At 45.7% G+C, this 21306-nt stretch overlaps 1 protein-coding gene across 1 annotated transcript in view; it reads left to right on the top strand.

Moving 5' to 3' along the window:
• The window catches only part of LOC130479639 (unconventional myosin-X-like), a 130643-nt gene that overhangs the window by 30539 nt on the left and 78798 nt on the right, over positions 1–21306 (top strand). The window contains exons 4-9 of the mRNA XM_056852032.1: positions 3479–3577; positions 5036–5194; positions 18813–19000; positions 19151–19285; positions 20795–20919; positions 21258–21271. Of these exons, the coding sequence (XP_056708010.1) occupies positions 3479–3577; positions 5036–5194; positions 18813–19000; positions 19151–19285; positions 20795–20919; positions 21258–21271 (720 nt within the window). The remainder of the gene's footprint in view (positions 1–3478; positions 3578–5035; positions 5195–18812; positions 19001–19150; positions 19286–20794; positions 20920–21257; positions 21272–21306) is intronic.

The following is a 21306-nucleotide window of genomic DNA, read 5'->3' as shown; positions in this document are numbered from 1 at the left end:
CATTTGGAGTTTCTGCTTTCAAATGGAGCTTTGAGGATAGTTACAGCCTGGAGATAGCTCAAGATATTCTGCTGCCTTAGTGAAAATTTGTTTCTCCCTTGCTGCATGTTGTTCTAGTTGAGAACGGGGTGGGCCGTGGCAGCTGTGTTCCCTACCACCTCTTTCATGGCTTGCCAAGTTGCATCCTCTTAGGAGAGAGGCTGTGGCTCAATGATAGAGCACTGGCTTTGCATGCAGAAGATACTGAGTTCAATCCCTGGCAAATGTGAATGACCTCTGCCTGTCTGTGACTTCACATTGCTGCTGCCAGTCAGAATAGACCTTCATAGATCTATGGTCTGACTCAGTATAAGGCGGTTTCAGGGGAAGGAGCTACATTTGGGGAAAATGTTGGACACACCTGTTCTCCCACCATAGACCCTATATTGGGGTGAGTAACTGCCTTCCCTCTAAAACGTTTTCCCAGTTAGTACAGCATCTCTTTATTCCTGTTGATCCTGTCTTTGAGTATTTTCTGCAAACCGAAAAGAGGTTGCTGCTAAACCTCTTAGTACTGGCCCATCACAATGTTATATTCAGTGAGTTAATCTGCTGCCGCATAGTAGTACCGTTGTGCCGGAGGTAGGGAACCTTGTTGAAGCCCTTCATGTTTGCAAGAGACTGTTAGTGGAATGGATTGGAACTGTGAGGAGAAGGGAGCAGATCCCAGACTTAGTATGTGCACTATGCTTCCTCAGGGGTTACTCTTACTGCATGCAGTGGCATAATGTTACACAAACTGAATAGATGGAACATATATGAACACTCCCAGTGGAATCAGCGGTAAGCTTCAGGTTTGCCCCCAATCTTCTTCCCTCACCAAGTCTGAGGACAGGATTCTGACTAGCCCATGAGCTGACGGCAGCGCCGCGCCATAAGGATATAAGCCCCCAGCAAAGGAACACAGGTCTTGTTTCAAGACATGGGGCAGGGACTACCTCACTCTGCCCCTCTGTTCATGTACATGCTTACACCGCCATGTGCACCTGCTGCACCCACGGGCCATCAGGAAGAAGACAGGGAAGCTTCCATAGCCAGAGTCGCTGAAAGCCCTATGGGGGAGGGTCAGGATGTAATCAGGTTCCAACACCACAAAATCTGGTCTGAAAGACCATTTTTGTCAAAAATGGCCAAATTTATATTAAGTGTGGAACATGTATTACAATTTGTAGAAACGTGAAGCTATTTTCAACTGTTACGGTACTAAAGTGCCCCCTCCGTTCCAAAAGAAATGGAGAATTCTTGTATTTCTACAGGATTATGATTATCTAGCTTCTTCCTTACATAAAGTTATGCATTGAAGGCAACGGAAATTTTTCATTTGCCTCTTGCAACAGCGTCACGAGAAGGGAGATTGAGAATGATGAGGCATTCTCAATGGGACCAATAGCACAACAATATGTGTATGGGTCTAAAGGTGCTTTGTCCTAGCAATATTTTTGTTGCTTCTCTTATTTCTGAAAGCATGTGTTATTGTATAAAACCTCTAATAGTGTGAATGTTGCAATCTAATTGTGGTGGAAGCGTGAAATCCCACTTGTCTAGTGTAAGGGAGTCAGAGGCTTAGTTTTGTTCTTGCTGATGGATCTCTGCACTCTGAGTTTGGTTGGTGCTCAGGCTAATGAACTTACATTAAAAGCATTACCTAGTGTTCCTGGAAACAGAGTCATTCATATTGGCTGGCTTCCATCGTGTAGGATATGCCTGAGTGTTGTTTTTTAAACAATAAAATTCTGAAGCCCCTGTAACATCATGGTATGTGTCCTTGAGGAATATATTTGGGATAGTGGATTAATTCAGGAAGTGCAGATCCTCAAAGGCCTGAAAGCCTGTGTAGATTTGCACAATTAACTGTACTTGGGAACCAGGGTTGGTCCTGCAATCTGCAAGGCTGGTTTCCCAGTATGGTGCAGAAAGTTCCCAGGGAACTAGAATCACATTTCCAGAGATGTTTTGTAAAGTTCCAGTAGAGTACCACATCCTACAACCACAAATCTGGGCATCTTTCAGTCAGATATTTCTATAGGCATGGTGGCAGTGTTTCCTGACCTGAAAGCTGGAATACTGCAGTCTTTACCTGTCTGGGCATTAAGGGCAATGCAAAAGAGATACTTCCTGAAATTACTGTGGCACTTGACAGGCAGCGGGCTTATTTGCATGTTACACACAAGCATATGTAATGATGTTCCAATAGCTGCTCCAATCTAAAGCAAAATCTCCTTTAGGAGGTGGCGATTTGAAAGGCAGCTTGGGAGAGGGTCACTGAATCTGCCAGCCCTTCCTTTGCTCCAGATTGTTCCCCATCAGACCATTTTTCTCCCTTGAGCATGTTATAATTGTATGACTTATTTAAATTTTCTTATAGCTTGATCCAGTTTAGGTCATTGTGTTTAAATCAGTGGTTACTTTTTATTCTTTCCTGTTAAGTAAGTTCAGTTTGCTGAGGGAAAAAGCAAACGCCTGGGCCCTGATGCAAAGTGTGGGATACTTCCATGTTCCTTTTGCAGCAACAAACTTGCATCTACATTCCTGAATGTACATATCAGCTGGTGCCTCTCAGACGTCAGGGAAAGATCCCAGTTTGGTCTTTCTTCCTAACTTGGCCCGCTTGACTGAATGTATTTCAGAAGAGTTTCTGCTCAATTAACTTCTTTTAGAAAGACAGTGAAATGTGTTTGGTAGGAGCTGGGGTGACATTTTAGCAGAACCATCTGTTTCTGGGATTTGTGTGTGAGGGGTTAATAAATTCACACTGTCTGCATTCCCCAAACAGCTCAGTATAGAAAAGTGGAAGACAGCATTTTCCTTATAATTTTATGGTGAGACCCAGTGGGCCAGCTCATAGAGGCATGCATGTTATCTAATTTCTCACTGTGTCATTATTCCATACTTGATAACCCTTAGCTGAATACATGAATTGGCTCCAGGGAAAAGAATTGATGTTGCACGACTCAATTCCTTTCCATCTAAGGTTTTATACGGGAGATTTACTAAGACTCCCTTCAACAAGAGGGTATGTCCATGTGGAACGGGCCAGCCAGACTCCTTACCGCACATTATCTTAGATTGTCATTTACATGACGAACCCTGTAAAAAATTTATATTACCCTTAATCAGCAAACAGATGGCCTCTTACAGAACAACCACATGTCAGTTCTTGCTGAACGACATTTCAACTGATGTTACAGTGAAGGTGGCGGAGTTTTTGGCAGAGGCTGTTAAGGTTAAGATTCAGACTTAATTTTAATCTAGATATGTACTACCTGGTTATCTCTGACCTTGTGACCATCAATAACTTTGTGGCCAATAAAAGTTATCTGATAAAATTGATGTTGAGGAGCTGTGGGTAACCACAAGGAAGCATTCACGAGGGTGAAGATGCTCACTTAATAGGTATGCGCAGAGTATATGCTTAGAGTCCTGCTGTGAATGGTTTCAGGGAACTCGTGTGTGGCTACAGGAGAAGGACCGTCTGCAGCCCTGCACTGTTGAGCCCTGTGCTGATGGGTCCGTGCTCTTCGCTTCAGACTATGGCGAGGTAAGTGAAATGGAAGATGGAGATTTTTATGAGCCACTGAAGATAACACTCCTGGATAATTCCCCTGTGCATTTGTGCTAAATAAAAACTGCCAGCTCTGGAGACTGTTCTGTGGCCATAACATGTAGCATTGGACAACGACTGCCAAGTGTTAAACATTACATCTCCTTTTATTCCTTTGTGTTTGGCTTGGCCAGTTATAATTTTTCCTAAGACTTTGTCCTCTGTAAGTGTTGCAGATTTTTTTTCTGTGTTGTCGTTGGGCTCTCTGATGCTGAATAAAGCAGTAAAGTACCTAAATGCTAGGGGAAAACAGCTGTGAGCCCAAATAAGTTATTTGAAGCAGAAACTACAAGCAATTCACACTGTAATATTTCTAAAAATATCAAGGTCTGAAATTAGTGATAATCTCTGTAGTGATGTAGTGAATCTGTTCTTTTGCACCTCTCCTAGACAAATCCTTCCTCTGATTTATGAAGGAAGGGAGTGTGCATCCTCCTTAGACAGATACCGTACTTGGCTGTCTTTTAGCACATACACAAGATGATATCATGGAGGATGATATCATGGAGGATATCATGTTTGCTAAAGAGAGGTAGGAAGCTAGATTAACCACACAGTCAGTGCATTTATTATTTTATTTGAATTACTTCATTTATAGTCTACCCTTCTTGCTGAGACTCAGGGTGGATTACACAATTTAAAACAATGCAAGAACAGTGTAAATCATACAACTAACAATGAATAACATTATACAAACAAAGCAACAGAGCTGGGTTTCAAAACAGTGGAACAAAGCAGTGAAAATTGCCTAAAATATCTCTGACATTGACTGCAACCTTATTAAAAGGTAAAGGTCCCCTGTGCAAGCACCAGGTCATTCCTGACCTATGGGGTGATGTCACATCCCAATGTTTACTAGACAGACTTTGTTTGCAGGGTGGTTTGCCAGTGCCTTCCCCAGTCATCTTCCCTTATTACATATTACAACCTTATTACATATTATAAAAATACCCTCCTGAACAATTCGGCTTAACATATTCTGCACAATTAGTGACACTGAGCACAGAGCCAAAAGTACAGACGTTTGGGCTTTTTATCCAGACACTCCTGTGTGGTTTCTGAGGACTACTTCAAATGTTACAATTTTAGGCATTCCGATGCAAGTGTAAAGAGAGAATGTTATATTTTGCACGTATCTGAAAACATGTAGATGTGTCAGACAGCCATAATTGGCTGCAGATCCCTGCTGAATATTCACTGAGTAGCTAACTTTGGGTTGCCTCTACATAATGGGTGAAATGGCTCAGAGTATGCCTGTGTTTCCACATCCTGCTTATTGAAAAAACGTATCTTGTTTCTCATGAGCAGAAACAGTCAATTAGAGCTGCCAGAGCCTTTAGCCCAGACTATCGTGCTGTTTAGCATTTCTCTCTACCATATTTTTGATCCCTGCAGAAGTTCTGCTACCCATGGGCCTCTCTGCCCAGGGAGAAGATTCTGCCAATGCACCAGTCCAGTGTGGAGGGAGTGGAGGACATGTCCATGCTGGGGGACTTGCACGAGGCTGCCATCTTGCTCAATCTGCACCAGCGCTACCAGCAGGACCGAATCTATGTAAGTGATCTATTTATTTATAATTATTTATTACGGCACTGCCTGGCTCAGGGCAGTTTGCAACAGTATAAAAACATGTAATATAAATACACAATGATAAAAACATATCATATAACCTTTAAAACTAAGCCCAATTTTGCATAGATTTATGCAAAATTTATAATTTTATAATTTATAATCCCTAATTTATGCACTAGATCTTATAAGCAGGTCTTCACCGAGGAGGTTGGCCAAAATTGTAGTCAACTGGGGGCCCTCCGGCCCAAGGCCAGGAATACCATAGTAACAGGGCTGGAGAAGGAACAGACAAGGAAAAGGGAAAAAAAAGATAAGATGAAGGAATAAGAGGGAGGGAAGAAAGGGAAGGACGGGACAGGAGCAGAGAGGCCAGCCGATCTACAACAGATGGCTGAAGCCAACACTACCCAAGGCCATTGTAGATCAGGTAGTGCTCAATCAACTATTGCAAGTGATCCCTGCCCGAGCAAAGAAGTGGCTCAACTACAACAAACCCACGACCCCAGCAGATGCCACTAAGCTTTTAGAGAATGCCCTGACATCAGAACCATGAGAAATTGTGCGGGAAGAAGCCAAAGGAGACATGTGACCCCGGGTTCCTGGGGTCCCGGGGATGGGCAGAAGGGGAGCCGGGCTGGGCCCATTCCTCATGTTCCTGTGCTTGGGGGCCCTTGCCTGTGTTGGATAACCCCGGTAGACTCTGGACAGGGAGACAGGGCAAAACACGGAGGGGCCATCCCAGAGGCCTGGGGAGAAGCGCCCAACCAGGGAATCAAGAGTCCACGGCCCTGCTTTACCTTCTGCCAGTGGGGACACTTCTGAAAGGACTGCCCTCCTCATTGAGCGTGACCTCAGATGGGAAGAGGCCATGCAAGTTTCTTCCCCGGTGAGTCGGCCTCCCATCCTAAGGATACCCATCATCCTTCGAGGGCACCAAGTCCAAGCCTTGATAGACACCGGGTCCTCTATATCGATGGCTCTCTCACGCTTCCAGGACATGCCCCAGGCAGCCCATTCCCCAACGACCAGGGTGGAGGTCCCAATGGTGGGGACTATTGAGACAATGGATGATGAGGCTCTTGGCCCATCTGTGGAAAGAAGTCCCAAGCAAGACAATGTCCCAACTCAAGAGGAGGATGGCAAAACTGCGAAAAGATGGGCAAAAGACATAGCCTTCTCACAAGACAAGGAGGCCGACAGTTCACTGACGACATGTCGGAAAATGATGGTGGTGAGTGATGGGGTCATCCAAGACGATCACCGGGCCACCCAGCTGCCTCGCATACTGAAAGAACAAGAGGTGTGGTACCGCATGGCGGGAAGGCCCAATCAGGAAATCAAACAGTGCTTGGAACACCTGTGCTGCTTAGCCGTGATCATTCCTGGGCTGGCTATCAAGGAGTGAAAAACACTCTGGACCGTAATTGAGGCGAGGTTCTTTTGGCTCGCCATCTCCCGGGACGCTAAACAGTTCTGCCTCTCCTGCCCACAATGTCAATAGTTGGGGGGAGGGTACCCCAAAGGTACCCTTGTGTCCCTTGCCCAGGATCTGGACCCCGTTTGACCTGGTCACAATGGATTTCATAGGCCCTTTACCTAGAACTCCCAGGGGATTCCGCTTCATCTTGGTCCTTGTGGACTATGTGACCTGATACCCGGAAGCCTACCCTACGCACCATGCAGGCCTCCGGGGTCTGTCAGACCCTGATACATTTCTTCTCACATGTAGGCCTTCCTCGCGAGATCATTACAGATCAGGGTACCTCCTTCACTGCAACCCTCTCCCACTAGCTGTGTAAAGCATAAGGATCCAATAGGTCTTCACGTCAATAGCCCACCCCCAGACAGATGGGTTGGTGGAACATTTCAATCAGACATTGAAGGCCATGTTAAGGAAGCTTGCCAGAACAAACCCAATCATTGGGACCTCTACCTCGACCCCATACTGTTCTCAGTGCGGGAAACTCCACAGGCTATGCCTCTTTGAATGGTATATGGGCGTCTATCACTGGGGATACTCAAGGTGGGAGAAAGGCAATGGGTAGATCAGGGGGAACTGGCAGGCCTAGGAGTATCCGAATATCTCCAACAGTTGAAGGACAGCCTCCACGTGGCCCGTGAGTTGGCCAGCCACAACCTGGAACGGGCTCAGCAAGCCCAGAAGGAATATTATGACAAAGGGGCTTGCCAGCAGGTTTTGCCAGTAGGGGCCCAAGTCTTGGTCAGTGGGAGGGTGTTCGGGCCCTTGAAAGAGGACCCATGGCGAAGCCCCTATGAGGTCACTAAGGTGCTGGGACCGTGTTCCTATGGAATACTCTGTGACCCTACTCGCAGATAATGTAAGAAGCTACATATTAACTACCTCAAGGAGTGGCAGTGGCGGGGTCCTGCCATTTAGGGACAGAACCCTTAGACTTGACTGAGGGTGAGCTGCTGTGGGGACCTCAAGTTTCTCAACAGGGCAGCCACACCTTGATGACGGACTATTGTTGGGGCAGAGGCAACAAATCCAGGTCTTGTTATAGAGATCACCCCCAGTATTCTCTCAGGTTCCAGGGCATACCCCGTGTGGCTCCCATGCCATTTGCACACCGCCAGGTCAAATAGAACACACTCCATGGCATCCGATACCCCGCCGACAATGGGAGATTGTCAACCAAGAGGTGGAAAAGATGTTGGCTATGGGTGTCATAGAACCCTCCCACAGCACATGGTGTAGTTCCATTGTCTTGGTACCAAAGCCAGACGGGAGCATCCAATTCTGTGTGGACTACCGGGAAGTCAACAAGATTGCGCAATTTGACGCATACCCAATGCCCTGAGCGGATCTCCTGATAGACTCGTTGGGGGCTGCCCAATACCTATCGGCCATAGATCTCACCAAAGGCTATTGGCAGATCCCCATGTGCCCAGGGGATGAGGAAAGGCAGCCTTCATGACACCCACTGGACTCTTTCAATTCAAGGTCATGCCCTTCGGGTTGCATGGAGTAGCTGCCATGTTTCAACTGCTAGTGGATCAGGCCCTAGCTCAGTGTCAGGGTTACTCATTGGCTTATATCAACATTATAATCATTTTTAGCCCTGACGCACTTACAACACCTCGAAAAAGTCCTAAGAGCATTACATGCCGCGGGGCTTGAGGCCAACCCCAACAAAAGTCGGCTGGGTTTCTGGGAATTGAAGTACCTGGGGTACATAGTGGGCAAGGGAAAGCTGAAGCTGTTGCCAGTAAAAGTGACCACCTTGGAGAACGCCCTGACCCCCAGGACCAAAAAACAGCTGTGCCGGTTCCTTGGGCTCGTTGGCTATTATAGTAAGTTCATCCCACACTTTGCCACCAGAGCGAGTCCCCTGACTGACTGTCTTAGGAAGGACCAACTAAACACTACCTGATGGACGGAGGAACAGGTCACCGTCTTCCACAATCTCAGGGGCACACTATCTCGGGATCCTGTCTTACGGAACCCCGATTTCGACCAACCATCGTCTACACCGATGCGTCTGCCTGGGAGCAGTCTTGACCCAAGAATGCGATGGGCAGGAACATCCCAATATGTACCTGGGCCATAAGCTCCAACTAGCTGAGCAGAAATACACTACAGTTGAACAGGAGGCAATGGCCATTAAGTGGGTCGTTTGGCCCTTCACTTCTATTTTGTAAATAACCCCTTCTCCATAGTTAAGTACCATGCTCCGCTCTTCTGGATGAGTTGTATGAAAGATCATAATGCCAGGGTGTTGAGATGGTACCTCTCTCTGCTCCCATTTAGCTTCACCATCCATCACTAGCCGAGGACGCAGTTAGTCACCACTGACTACACATTGAGAATCTTTGAAGACTCAGAGGATGGTGCTTGACATTCCCCCGGGGTGTGTGTGTCCTGGGTCCGGCCCAAGACTCGCCCCTCAGCTCCAACTTAGCTCTGGTGCAGAAGAGGAGGCAGCGGAGCACGTCCCAGCAGCCAGTGGGCCGCTGGTGATACACCGCCCCAGAGAGAGCAGCCCTGGAGCGGAAGAAGTTGGGCGCAGCCAACAAGCGTGGCTGAGGGAGACCGAGCCTGAGGCCACCCAGCCTGAGGCAGCAAGATCCGAAGGGCCCGGCGGAGCAGTGCTCGTCCGCAGCAGCGTCTCCCTCGCCGTGCCTGCCCTAGCCACCAAACAGCTGATGGGCAGCAGGGTGAAGGTAGTGTGGCAGCGGGCAGCCTGGCCCTGAGCAGGAATAGGCCCAGAAGAGGGAGAAGGATTTGGAGGCTCCAGACTGGCACACAAGCGGCCAAGCTGGAAGCCCCGGAAGAGGAGGACAGTTCATACTCCCCTTCCAACTGGTCTGAGGACGAGGAGGCCCTCAGGCCTGTCCAGCGGGGAGGAGAAGGTCACCCCTGGTGGGAACCCTGTGGACCCTCAGCACCACAAGATGTCTTAGAGTGAATAAGACCATTGATCTATCAGACCCACAGGGGTCTGTCTTGGGACCAGTACTATTTAATATTTTTATAAATGACTTGGATGATGGGATAGAGAGAATGCTAATCAAATTTGGCCATTTATGAATGGGAGGTTTTGCCTTGGATTTGCCACTCAGATGCACATTTTCCCCATCCAGATTCTCAAAACTCAACAATAAGCCCCCCTGCAGAGTTTTGAGAATGCAGATGGGGAACATGTGCATCTAGGGAGCGGCAAATCCAAGGCAAAACCTCCCGTGCATGAATGGTTGTTAAAAAGCGTTTTGGCTCTCAAAAGAAATCTCAATCGTTGTACTGTTGATATTTGGCTCTGTTGACTAATGAGTTTGCCAACCACTGGTCTAGATCAAGGGAAGTAATACTACCACTGTATTTTGCATTGGTCAAACCTCGCTTGAAATACTGTGTCCAGTTTTGGGCTCCACAATTTAAGAAGGATGTTGACAAGTTGGAGTGTGTCCAGAGGAGGGCGACCAGAATGGTCAAAGGTCTGGAATCCATGCCCTGTGAGGAGAGACTTAGGGAGTTGGGTTTGTTTAGTTTGGAGAAGGTTGAGGGGAGACATGATAGCCATGTTTAAATATTTGAAGGGATGTCATGTTGATGAGGGAACTAGCATGTTCTCTGTTGCTCCAGAGACTAGATGTCAGCTAGGCTCCCTGTCGGCCCCGGGTAAAAACAAGATGGTTCCCCACACAGACAAAATGGAGTTTTTGTGCACTCCATTTCCCCCCCCCCCGTTTTGCACTCGGTCTCCCGCATGACATCTGCACCTCAATGGAGCCCCACCCGAATAATCGCTGATCTGATACCAGGTCCCACGGAACAATGTCGGGAGCCCGGGAAGATCAGCCAGTTAATGCACACGTTAATTTCCTATATGCGTTGTCTTAAGTCGTTACCGGCAGTTAACTTCTTAATGTTTCTTTGTATCCAAACCTAATCAGCCCCATTGTATTTTCCCTATATATGTACCAAGTTTTCCCCATGCCTGTATTCTAGCCTTACGTTTCTATGACTTGCTGAACTCGCTGACTTTCTGAATAAAACTTCTAACTCGCGGCAACGTCTGGATTGGAGTCCCTTTACAAGAAACGCAACGTGTTGCTGAGGTCTGACACTAGGACACAGAGTAATGGATTTAAACTAATAGAAAAGCGATTCCACCTAAATATTAGGAAGAACTTTCTGATGGTGAGGGCTGTTCGATGGTGGAATGCACTGCCTCGGAGGGTGGTGGAGGCCCCGTTTTTGGAGGACTTTAAGCAGAGGCTGGATGGCCATCTGTCGGGAGTGCTTTGCTTGTTGGAACCTGCATGGTGAGGGGAGGGTTGGGGTCACTGGGGATGTGGGGGGGAGGTAGTTGTTAATATCCTGCATTGGGTAGGGGGTTGGACTAGATGACCCTGGTGATACCTTCCAACTCTGATTCTATGATTCTAGGGTGGACAGAGGCTGTCCAGGGTTTCAGGCAGAGGTCTTTCCTATCACTTAATACCTGATTCCTTTAATGGGACATACCAGGGATTGAAGCTAAAACCTTCTGCATGCAAATTGGATGCTGCATCACTGAGTCATAGACTGTTTAGGCTGGTCTCTTCCTGTAAGAGGATATTCAGAACCTAAAATTGTGATAACTCCAGGTGTTTCTTGGAAGCATTTTTTCAGCTGAAAGATGTTATACATGCAAGAGGTAGTCAAAAAGGGCAAGAGTCCAGTAGCACCTTAAAGACTAACAAAAATATTTTCTGGTAGGGTATGAGCTTTTGTGAGCCACAGATACCAACACGGCTAACACGGCTAACACGGCTACCCACTGTGAATTATCTTCATGCAAGAGGTAGTAAGGATTCTGGTTTTCCATTTCATGATTACTTAGTGGATTTTTTATGAGAGGAAAGGCTCATCAGGGAATTCAGTATTATTTCTGCTTTTGCAAGATTACCTTGGTGTGCGAGAAGGGTCATGAGATGTGCTTCCTCACCTGTGCTCAACTATCTTCACATTCTGATATTGAAATGTAGATCTCAGACTCTGTTGCATAGCAACAGTTACTAAGGCAACAGGACTGTATGCATCTTGTATTCCAGTAAATGATCCATTAAGTGACCCGATTTCTGGGAAGCGTCTTCTCCATTTTGGGCAGGCAAGGAAGTTACGAAATCTATGTTGCATAGTAATGAATCCTGCTGTCTAGTGACAACGTGCTTCCTTGTCTGCCCTCTTCTGTCTCTTTCCCCCAGCTCGTCAATCTTCCCTGGACAAAATGTCCTTCACTATACAGACCTTACAATCTGTTTTGCTCTCACCTATCTCATTGTAACCTGTCTACCCTCATTTCCTCTCCTTGCTTTTTCCCTTCCCCCTTCTCGGCTGTAGGGGAAAGCAAATAATAATACTTTGCATTTACATAATGTTTATTTGAGCATTTTCAGAGTGCTTCGCATACATCACCTCTACGTCATACTAGATGTGATGAGAGACATGGTCTTGCTTGTAACTTCTGACACAAACACTGCGTAACCTGAAATCATCATGTTGGGTGTCATGCCACTGCTCTAGTCAATGCGTGACCTCATTTCACATACTGTTTGTAATAGACATTACAGGTACAGAGCGGCAGCAGCTCCATGTCTCTTAGAACAGTTTGGTAACCTTAAGATGAGTCCTTCCAGATAATTCAGTAGTATATCCCCACATAGCACACATAGCAGGCTGAAAGGTTTGGGCAGAAGGACAATTGCCTGGAGAGCCACCTTTAAAATTCCAAGAGGTACATAAAGATTTAATGTGAAAGACCCTACGTCCCAGCACATTTTGGCTTGAGGTCTGCCTTTCGGAGTATTTAGTAAGTTTCAGCAGGGATTTTAAAAAATTACCAAAAAAAAGTTTAGTTTGAGCCTGACCTCAGGAAAGGACAGGATAGAAATGAAATAAAAAATAAAAATAATTTATTTTCTCCCAAGGAAGGGCTAGGCCTGCAATGTGTTGGAACGTCTTTCATGATGATTCTTCATGTGCTGTTCGGAATTTGTTGAGTTCTCCTGTTCTAAGGTGCTAACATGTACTACTTTGGAAAATCGCTTGTGACAATCCAGCCTCATCCATTGTAGAATCCCTTCCCAACTCAAGATGTTTTAGAATCCCTCCCAACTCATCAAATGGACATGAGGCATAAAAGTATTATCTTTTTGTAAGAAGATTTACCTGGCAACTGGGAGGACAAGGGGTGCCAGGAACACATCAAAATCTGATGTGTTCAACTGTGTCCAGTACACTACTACTTCTAACTACTGCCAGAGCTCAGAAGATTCTTGGTGAGGGGGCTTGCTGAGTCTATATGCTGTTGGCTTATTCCTTCAACTGGCCAAAATGTGGATGTGGAATAATGAAGAGGAAAAATGAAAAGAAGGATGATAGCAGATAAGCCTGCCTAAGGAATACTCATTGCCCTGTCTCTAGGCATTTGATGGGGATGGGGCCATGAGGAATTAACACACCCTACGAAATCCTAAGAGATTTCCTTTCCACTCAGGCACCATGTCTGATGTCCCATCTCCACTTGTGGCAGTCTCTGCCTTTGAGAAAGGAATATGGGGAGAATCAGTGGAGAATATTTTCTTCTTCAATTTGGAAGGCCATTGCTGAGACATCAAGTGAAAATGCATCATACTGCCTCTCTTAAATGTGCCTGGCTCTGTTTTAAAACTGATAACAAATCTCTGCCCTCAAAACTGATAACAAATCTCTGCCCTCCAATTCTTTGAACTGCATTTTCTTAATGAGCAGCTTATATAATTGTTCTTGAACTCATGATATCCTTTACCCTAAATAGCATATCTCCCTCTACTTTAATAGCTTCATCTCTCCATAAATTTTTAGAAAGCCATAAAGACCCCTTAGCTTCCTTTTTTCCTTTGGCAGAGCTCTGACGTCTCAGTCCTTTTGACTTCCTCTTAAGATATGCTTTCCATTTACAACCATTGATTCTTGTCCTGTGAATGATGAATCTTTCCCATCCTCTGTGCAATAGCCTTTGGTGTACCACTAGATATTCCTAGCCCTGACCTGGATGGCCCAGGCTAGCCTGATCTTGTCATATCTCAGAAGCTAAGCAGGGTCAGCCATGGTTAGTACTTGGATGGGAGACCACCAAGGAATACCAGGGTTGCTGTGCAGAGGAAGGCACTAGCAAACCACCTCTGTTAGTCTCTTGCCATGAAAACCCCAAAAAGGGGTCGCCATAAGTCGCCTGCGGCTTGACGGCACTTTACACACACACAGATATTCCTAATCTTCACTAGAAGGATATCAAGGAGTCTAAGGTATTTCTAAGGGGGAAAATATATGCTCCCTGGAAGATTCATGGTCTCCCCCAACCCCAGTCTACTGTTTCCCCTGCAGGAGAAAAATACAGATGCCTAAATTTTCTTCCACACAAGTCAAACAGCAGCTAGGGTGGGAAAGAGAGCTGTTTTAATCAGTTAAAATGACACAAGGGAAAACAACCCCATTCCTCACTCAGCTCTCTCACTGTGAGCAAATTGGCATCCTCTCATAGCTGCATTTCAGTTTAAAAAAAATGTTGGGGGATCCCAACATATTTCCTGCATAAATATGTCATTTGGCCCTAAGAGAGATCTCAGTTTTGTGGAAAGGTTAATTTGTTCAGTTGGAAGGTTTAGGACTAGTTAATGTAGCCAAAAAGCAGCTTGTTTCTTTATGCAATCCTGCCCCCATGAACAGGATCTCATTTTTTGTGTGCATCACCAATATGTGGTTGTTATTTATTAAAGATTCAACATTTGTTTGAAACACTTTTGATCAACAAGATATCCCTGTTTAACTGAGCAGCATAATTTTAAAAATATTAATTTAATACAAGTCCTCATAAAAACACCATCTTAGAACAGGCAACCCCCTTTCTCTCACACACAGAAAGGAATACCTTTTATGACACCTGAATGTGCCATCCTAAAAAGGAATTCATGTCATGTGGGGGGATGCTATTTTTTTCAATTCAGAATTATTGTTTTTACTCATATACATATTTAATCATCTAACCAAGTAAAATTCATATGGTTGATTTACTCAGGCTTGGTTTACACATGCAGCAGAATACAACAGTAGGCTTCTGAGGTCATACGTTGGTTAGATTTTATTATCTCAAACCAGCCAGTTCCTTGGGACTGAGGTAAAGTATTGCCCTCTGGTGGCAATGTATCTAAGAGTCAACATGGTCCTTGGAACAATGGGCCTTTCTGTGGCATAGAGTTAAGCCTGAATTTCTGCCTGCCTTACTTTTGCTGCTCAACAGCCTGCCCCCCCCCCCCCAGTTTAGTAGACTAGAAGGAAACAAGCAAACAATCAGTATGTGGTCATGCATGTGACTTAAAATAAGCACTAGAGTGCTTCACTAGCACACTTGCTAAAACAATTCACAGTGGGTAGCCGTGTTAGTCTGTTTGCAGTAGTCAAAAAGGGCAAGGTGCTACTGGACTCTTGCCCTTTTTGACTATTGCTAAAACAAGTTGGCTACCATTGCTACTGCAGCTAGGGTTGCCAGTTCCCACCTGGCCATCGGCGGAGGATGGAGAGGTAGGGTTGCCAGAACCAGTCTGGGTAACCCCTGGAGATAAGGGGATTGAGCCTGGGGAGGATAAGGACCTCAGTGGGTACAGTGCCATAGAGTCCACCCTTCAAAGCAGCCATTTTCTTCAGGGGAACTGATCTCTGTAGTCTGGAGATGAGCTGTAATTCTCAGGGATCCCCAGGTCCCACCTGGAGGCTGGCATCCCTGACTGCAGCTGTTGTGAGGGAGATATTCATGCAATTCTGACAGGGGGTGTAGCAAAGGGGAGAGGCTGTGGTTCAGTGATGCAAACTGCAGGCAATCCCATGATCTATCCCCAGCATCTCCAGTGAAAAGGGTAAGGTAGTTAGAAGGATATGTGAAAGATTTCTGCTTAAGACCTGGAAAGATGCTGCCAGCTAGAGAGAACGGTATTTACCTTGATAGACAAATGGTCTGACTCGCTAAATGGAACTTCATATGTTCATTGGGACTTTTTGAGCTGTGTATCTAAGTTGTGATTAGAACTGCTGCTGAAGACCTTGGGCAAGAAAGCACTTTTAAATACTGCATAGAGTGTGGTGGAAAGTGCCATTAATCCTGGTTACCCAGTTGGGTTTTCAAGGCAAGAGATGTTTCAGAGGTGGTTTGCCATTGCCTGCCTCCACATGGGCTGAGAGAGTTCTGAGAGAACTGTGACAAGCTCAAGGTCACCCAGCAGGCTTCATGTGGAGGAGTGGGGAATCAAACCTGGTTCTCCAGATTAGAGTCCACAGCTCTTAACCACTACATGCAACAAATAAAATTCATGGGCCTGACCTGAATAATTGAGTGAACTTGGAAATAATTGTTTCAATCAGTGCATTTATAAATTGGGGTAATACTAGCATGCTACAGGAAGGCTGCTTTTCAATTTATGTAGTCCATTAAGACAAAAGTGTGTGGGGGGGTGGGATTTCAGTAGGAACAGAAAACTTTCTCCAACTTGTTGTATTAGCCATTAAGGTAGGTTTTTACAACACTGAGATTTCAAGCAATCCCTACAAATGTTCTGGGAGAACACTTCTAAAATAATAATTCTAGAAGGTTACTTGTGTATTGTAGAAAAGGTTCAGTTAAAACTTGGCCTCTTTCGTTGCTGAACTGCCCACTGTATATGGATGTTAGATCAAAATAGTTAGCCCCTACTAAAGAATGGGCCCTGACCTGGATGGCCCAGGCTAGCCTGATCTCGTCAGATCTCAGAAGCTAAGCAGGGTCAGCCCTGGTTAGTATTTGGATGGGAGACCACCAAGGATTAGCAGGGTTGCTGTGCAGAGGAAGGCACTGGCAAACCACCTCTGTTAGTCTCTTGCCATGAAAACCCCAAAAAGGGGTTGCCATAAGTCGCCTGCGACTTGAAGGCACTTTACACACACACTAGAGAATGGACTACTTTTCTTATGGTAAGTCAAGGTTTCACACTTACTGGGTGGCAAAAAATTGTGAATTTTGTCCTAGTTGTTTATTATTATTTTAGTTAGTGGCCCTGATCTAACTCTATTCACATGTCATTATATACCAGCATAAGGGTGAGGATACAGATCTGAATGAATAATAGAATCAGAGTTTTAAGGGACCACCAGGGTCATCTAGTCCAACCCCTTAAACAATGCAGGAAATTCACAACTACCTCCCCCCCACACCCCCAGTGACCCCCTACTCCATGCCCAAATGATGGCAAAGATGCCTTTCCTCTCATCATCTGCTTAAAGTTATAGAATCAGCATTGCTGACAGATGGCCATCTAATCTCTTCTTAAAAACCTCCAGGGAAGGAGAGCTTACCACCTCCTGAGGAAGCCTGTTCCACTGAGGAACCGCTCTAACTGTTAGAAAATTCTTCCTAATGTCTAGACAGAAACTCTTGATTTAATTTCAACCCGTTGGTTCGGGTCCGACCTTCTGGGGCAACAGAAAACAACTTGGCACCATCCTCTCTTTGACAGCCCTTCAAGTACTTGAAGATGGTTATCATGTCATCTCTCAGTCTTCTCCTCTTCAGGCTAACATACCCAGCTCCTTCAACCTTTCCTCATAGGACTTGGTCTCCAGACCCCTCACCATCTTTGTTGCCCTCCTCTGGACACATTCCAACTTGTCTACATCTTTCTTAAATTGCGGTGCCCAAAACTGAACACAGTACTCTAGGTGAGGTCTAACCAGAGCAAAGTGATCACCAGCACTTCATGTGATCTGGACACTATACTTTTGTTGATGAAATGAATGGGCAACACACTGAAAGCGATGTAGTGTAGATAGATGACATCCTAATTCAGACGCCGATGGTTTCATGTGTGAATGTCCTCTGGATTGGGGTGAATAAATCTGTTTTAGTTATATTAATGTAATAGCTGGTTTCCAGTTTAAACAATATTATTCTTTGTATTTTTGCAGAGGCTTGTTCATGGTGATATTAATTTTTCTTTTGTTATGGCCAGTGCAAGTAGATGTACATACTTGCTAGTGGTTCTTGAAGATCGCCACTAATTTATTGCTTAATTTCTGCACAATCATAGAATCATAGAATCATAGAGTTGGAAGGGACCACCAGGGCCACCAAGTCCAACCCCCTGCACAATGCAGGAAATTCACAACTATCTCCCCACTCCACACCCCTAGTGACCAGAAGATGGCCAAGATGCCCTCCGTCTTATCATCTGCCTAAGGTCACAGAATCAGCATTGCTGACAGATGGCCATCTAACCTCTTCTTAAAAACCTCCAGGGAAGGAGAGCTTACCACCTCCCGAGGAAGCCTGTTCCACTGAGGAACCGCTCTAACTGTTAGAAAATTCTTCCTAATGTCTAGACGGAAACTCTTATGATTTAATTTCAACCTGTTGGTTCTGGTCCGACCTTCTTGAGCAACAGAAAACAACTCTGCACCCTCCTCTATATGACAGCCCTTCAAGTACTTGAACACGGTTATCATAGCCAAGTATCAGAAAGATCCTAAGCAGTATGAAGGAGATCTTTTGGGATTTATAACTAGACATCTCCATGCCAACACCATTAGTCATCTGGAATATGTAGTACTGGTGTGGAGGTCTTGCATATGCTGGAGCCAGTAGATGAAGTAAAATGCTGTTAAATGTTCTGCCCACATAAAGAAGTGGAGTTCTTGATGGCCAGCCTCCATGTGGGGCTTTGATGTGTCAAATGGCCCTTGGTATACCAAGGAACCACAGTCTCACAGCAGATGGAAGGGCCTGTACCAACTCTCCTGGGTGGGATCTAGGACCCACTTTCTTTGCCAATCTCTGTGCTTAAATATCCGTTCCGGTCTTTGAAGCTGCCTTCTTACCTCTGCCTTCTAGCCCCCACTGCCATAGATCTTTGGCCAGGGATAGAGGGTGAGATAGAAATAGAAGAATAAATAAAAGTATAAAATAAAATCTAGGTTATTTGATTTGAGTTTGCTTGTTGATTTTGTACACATCCTTTTCTTCTGGAGAACCAGGTTTCAGGGTGTGCAAGAGCTGCTCAGTTTTCTCATTGTGCTTCCTCTATTTCCCCTCAGACAAATATTGGTTCCATCTTGATCTCTGTGAATCCTTACAAACCCATCACCGGCCTGTATGATGCAGCTACCATTGACCTGTACCAACAGCACTGCCTGGGTGAGATGCCTCCCCATATCTTTGCCACAGCCAGTGAATGCTACAGCTGCCTGTGGAGGCGCCATGACAGCCAGTGTATCCTCATCAGGTGAGTGGGGGAAAGCATTGCCAAGGCCCTCCCCTTGCCATCCTCCCTCTGCTAGGAACTGTCTGTACTGTACATATTCCATTCTCTCAGACCTGCCGCTGAGGACCACTTTGGCCAGTTCTTTCCTAAGGGTTGTGTGTCTGTTCACAGTGGAGAAAGTGGAGCTGGGAAGACAGAGAGCACCAAGTTGCTGCTGAAGTTCCTGTCAGCCATGAGCCAGACCTCACCAGGTGGTCCAATGTCGGAGAAGAGCACACATGTGGAGGAGGCCATCATGGAGAGCAGGTGCAAGTCCGTCTCGTAACAGGACACTGGCATGAGTGTGTCCTGGAGATGTTGCTCCTCAGGAGAGCTACATTATGTGCTGATGGTTGCATTGGTATTGCAGCCTCCTGGATAGATATGATTATAAAGCCACAGCTAGCAGTTTTCATTAGCTGTGAACTATATTGTACATGAAGTAGGAAGGGTAGGGTCCTTACCTTGAGACACTGCTGCATTCAGCGTGGGAAATCCCACCTCTGTGAATTGTACAGATCTTAGTGGCTTCTCCCAGAACCTCTTCCAGCTAAATATATTGCTGACATTAGAGGGGCTGAAATAGAAGACCAGACAGTCACAAAGTAGATCTGTTTAGATCACAACAACAACTTGTTGGTATTAAAAGACATCCAAGGACATAATACCACTAACAGTGAAATCCTAACCAGAGGTGTTGGGTTGTTGTTTTTTTTGCCATCAAGTCACAGCTGACTTACGGCGACCCCTTAGAGTTTTCAAGGCAAGAGACATTTAGAGGTGGTTTGATATTGCCTTCCTCCCTAATATTCCTTGTAGGGCTCCCATCCAAATAGTTGCTGAGGTCAAGGCTGAGAGTGTGTGACTGGCCCAAGGTCATTCAGCAAGTTTCCATGGAAGAGTGGGGATTTGAACCTGGGTTTCCCAGGTCCTCAGGAGCCCCGTGGCGCAGAGTGGTAAGCTGCAGTATTGCAGTCTAAGCTCTGCTCACGACCTGAGTTCGATCCCGATGGAAGTTGGTTTCAGGTAGCCGGCTCAAGGTTGGCTCAGCCTTCCATCCTTTCGAGGTCGGTAAAAAGAGTACCCAGCTTGCTGGGGGTAAAGGGAAGATGACTGGGGAAGGCACTGGCAAACCACCCCATAAACAAAGTCTGCCTAGTAAACGTCGGGCTGTGACATCACCCCATGGGTCAGGAATGACCTGGTGCTTGCACAGGGGACCTTTACCTTTTTTCCCCAGGTCCTAGTCTGACACCTTAACTACACCACACTCACACCCTTCTAAATCTATTGAAATGACTGAACTTAGAAGTACGTAAATGTTTAGGATTTCACTGTATGCTACTAATGCCTGCCACACCCATTTATCTTGGATGTTCCCTCATCCATTTGCCTGGAAATCCTACTATAAGCAGGGCTGCTTGGTGCAAAATTCTACAGAATGTGAAAGCTAAATTACACCACCTGTATCAATGCTGATAATTAAGACAATTAACATGTGTTTCTTTGATCCTACTGCTGCTGGTCCTGGTGCATGTTTTGGGGGTGGAGAAACCTTCCTATATACAGGCTTCTGAGGTATCAGGCATTGTTTACGCACTTTCTGACCTATCATTATTGCCTTAGGGGCTAGATTCTTGTTTATAAAACTTGAAAGCCTGCATTATCGAGACCTGAATTGTACCCCCTTCCAGACTTGCGCAGTGTTTTAGAATATGAAGAGACTTGTGTTTCTCAGGTGACACAACTAAACTCCCTTAATTTCCCCCTCCTTAGCCCAGTCCTGGAGGCTTTTGGAAATGCCAAGACAGTCTATAACAACAACTCAAGCCGCTTTGGCAAATTCATCCAGCTGCACTTTTCCCAGCATGGACACATCCAGGGAGGAAGAGTCACTGACTGTATCCTTCTCTTTGGTTGCTTCAGCCCTGATCCCCAACAACATACCCAAAAAACTACTGGGGTAAAGGTAGAATTGGTGAGCTGGATATGTGCATGTGGCTCATTCAGCAGTGGATGGTCGTGTTGCCACAAGGGGACTTTCACCCTCCCATCCATCTCATTCCTTATGTCTCTATTCCAGAAAACTGTAGTTCTTTAGACCTTTAGAATCCGGGCATGAAAGATCCGTGGCCCGTAGAATTTGGAGATGGCAGCACTAAAGAGCTTTCTGTGTCTGGATTCCTTCCAATGTGTGAGGGTCTCCTTAATGTCACTTCCTCCTTAACTTTTTGCTCAGATTTGTTGGAGAAGGTGAGTCAAGTTCACTGGTATCCTTCCTCTCCGTC

The sequence above is a fragment of the Euleptes europaea genome, chromosome 6, assembly GCF_029931775.1.
Source record: "Euleptes europaea isolate rEulEur1 chromosome 6, rEulEur1.hap1, whole genome shotgun sequence".
NCBI lineage: Eukaryota > Metazoa > Chordata > Lepidosauria > Squamata > Sphaerodactylidae > Euleptes > Euleptes europaea.
This window is presented reverse-complemented; position numbering and strand designations above follow the sequence as displayed.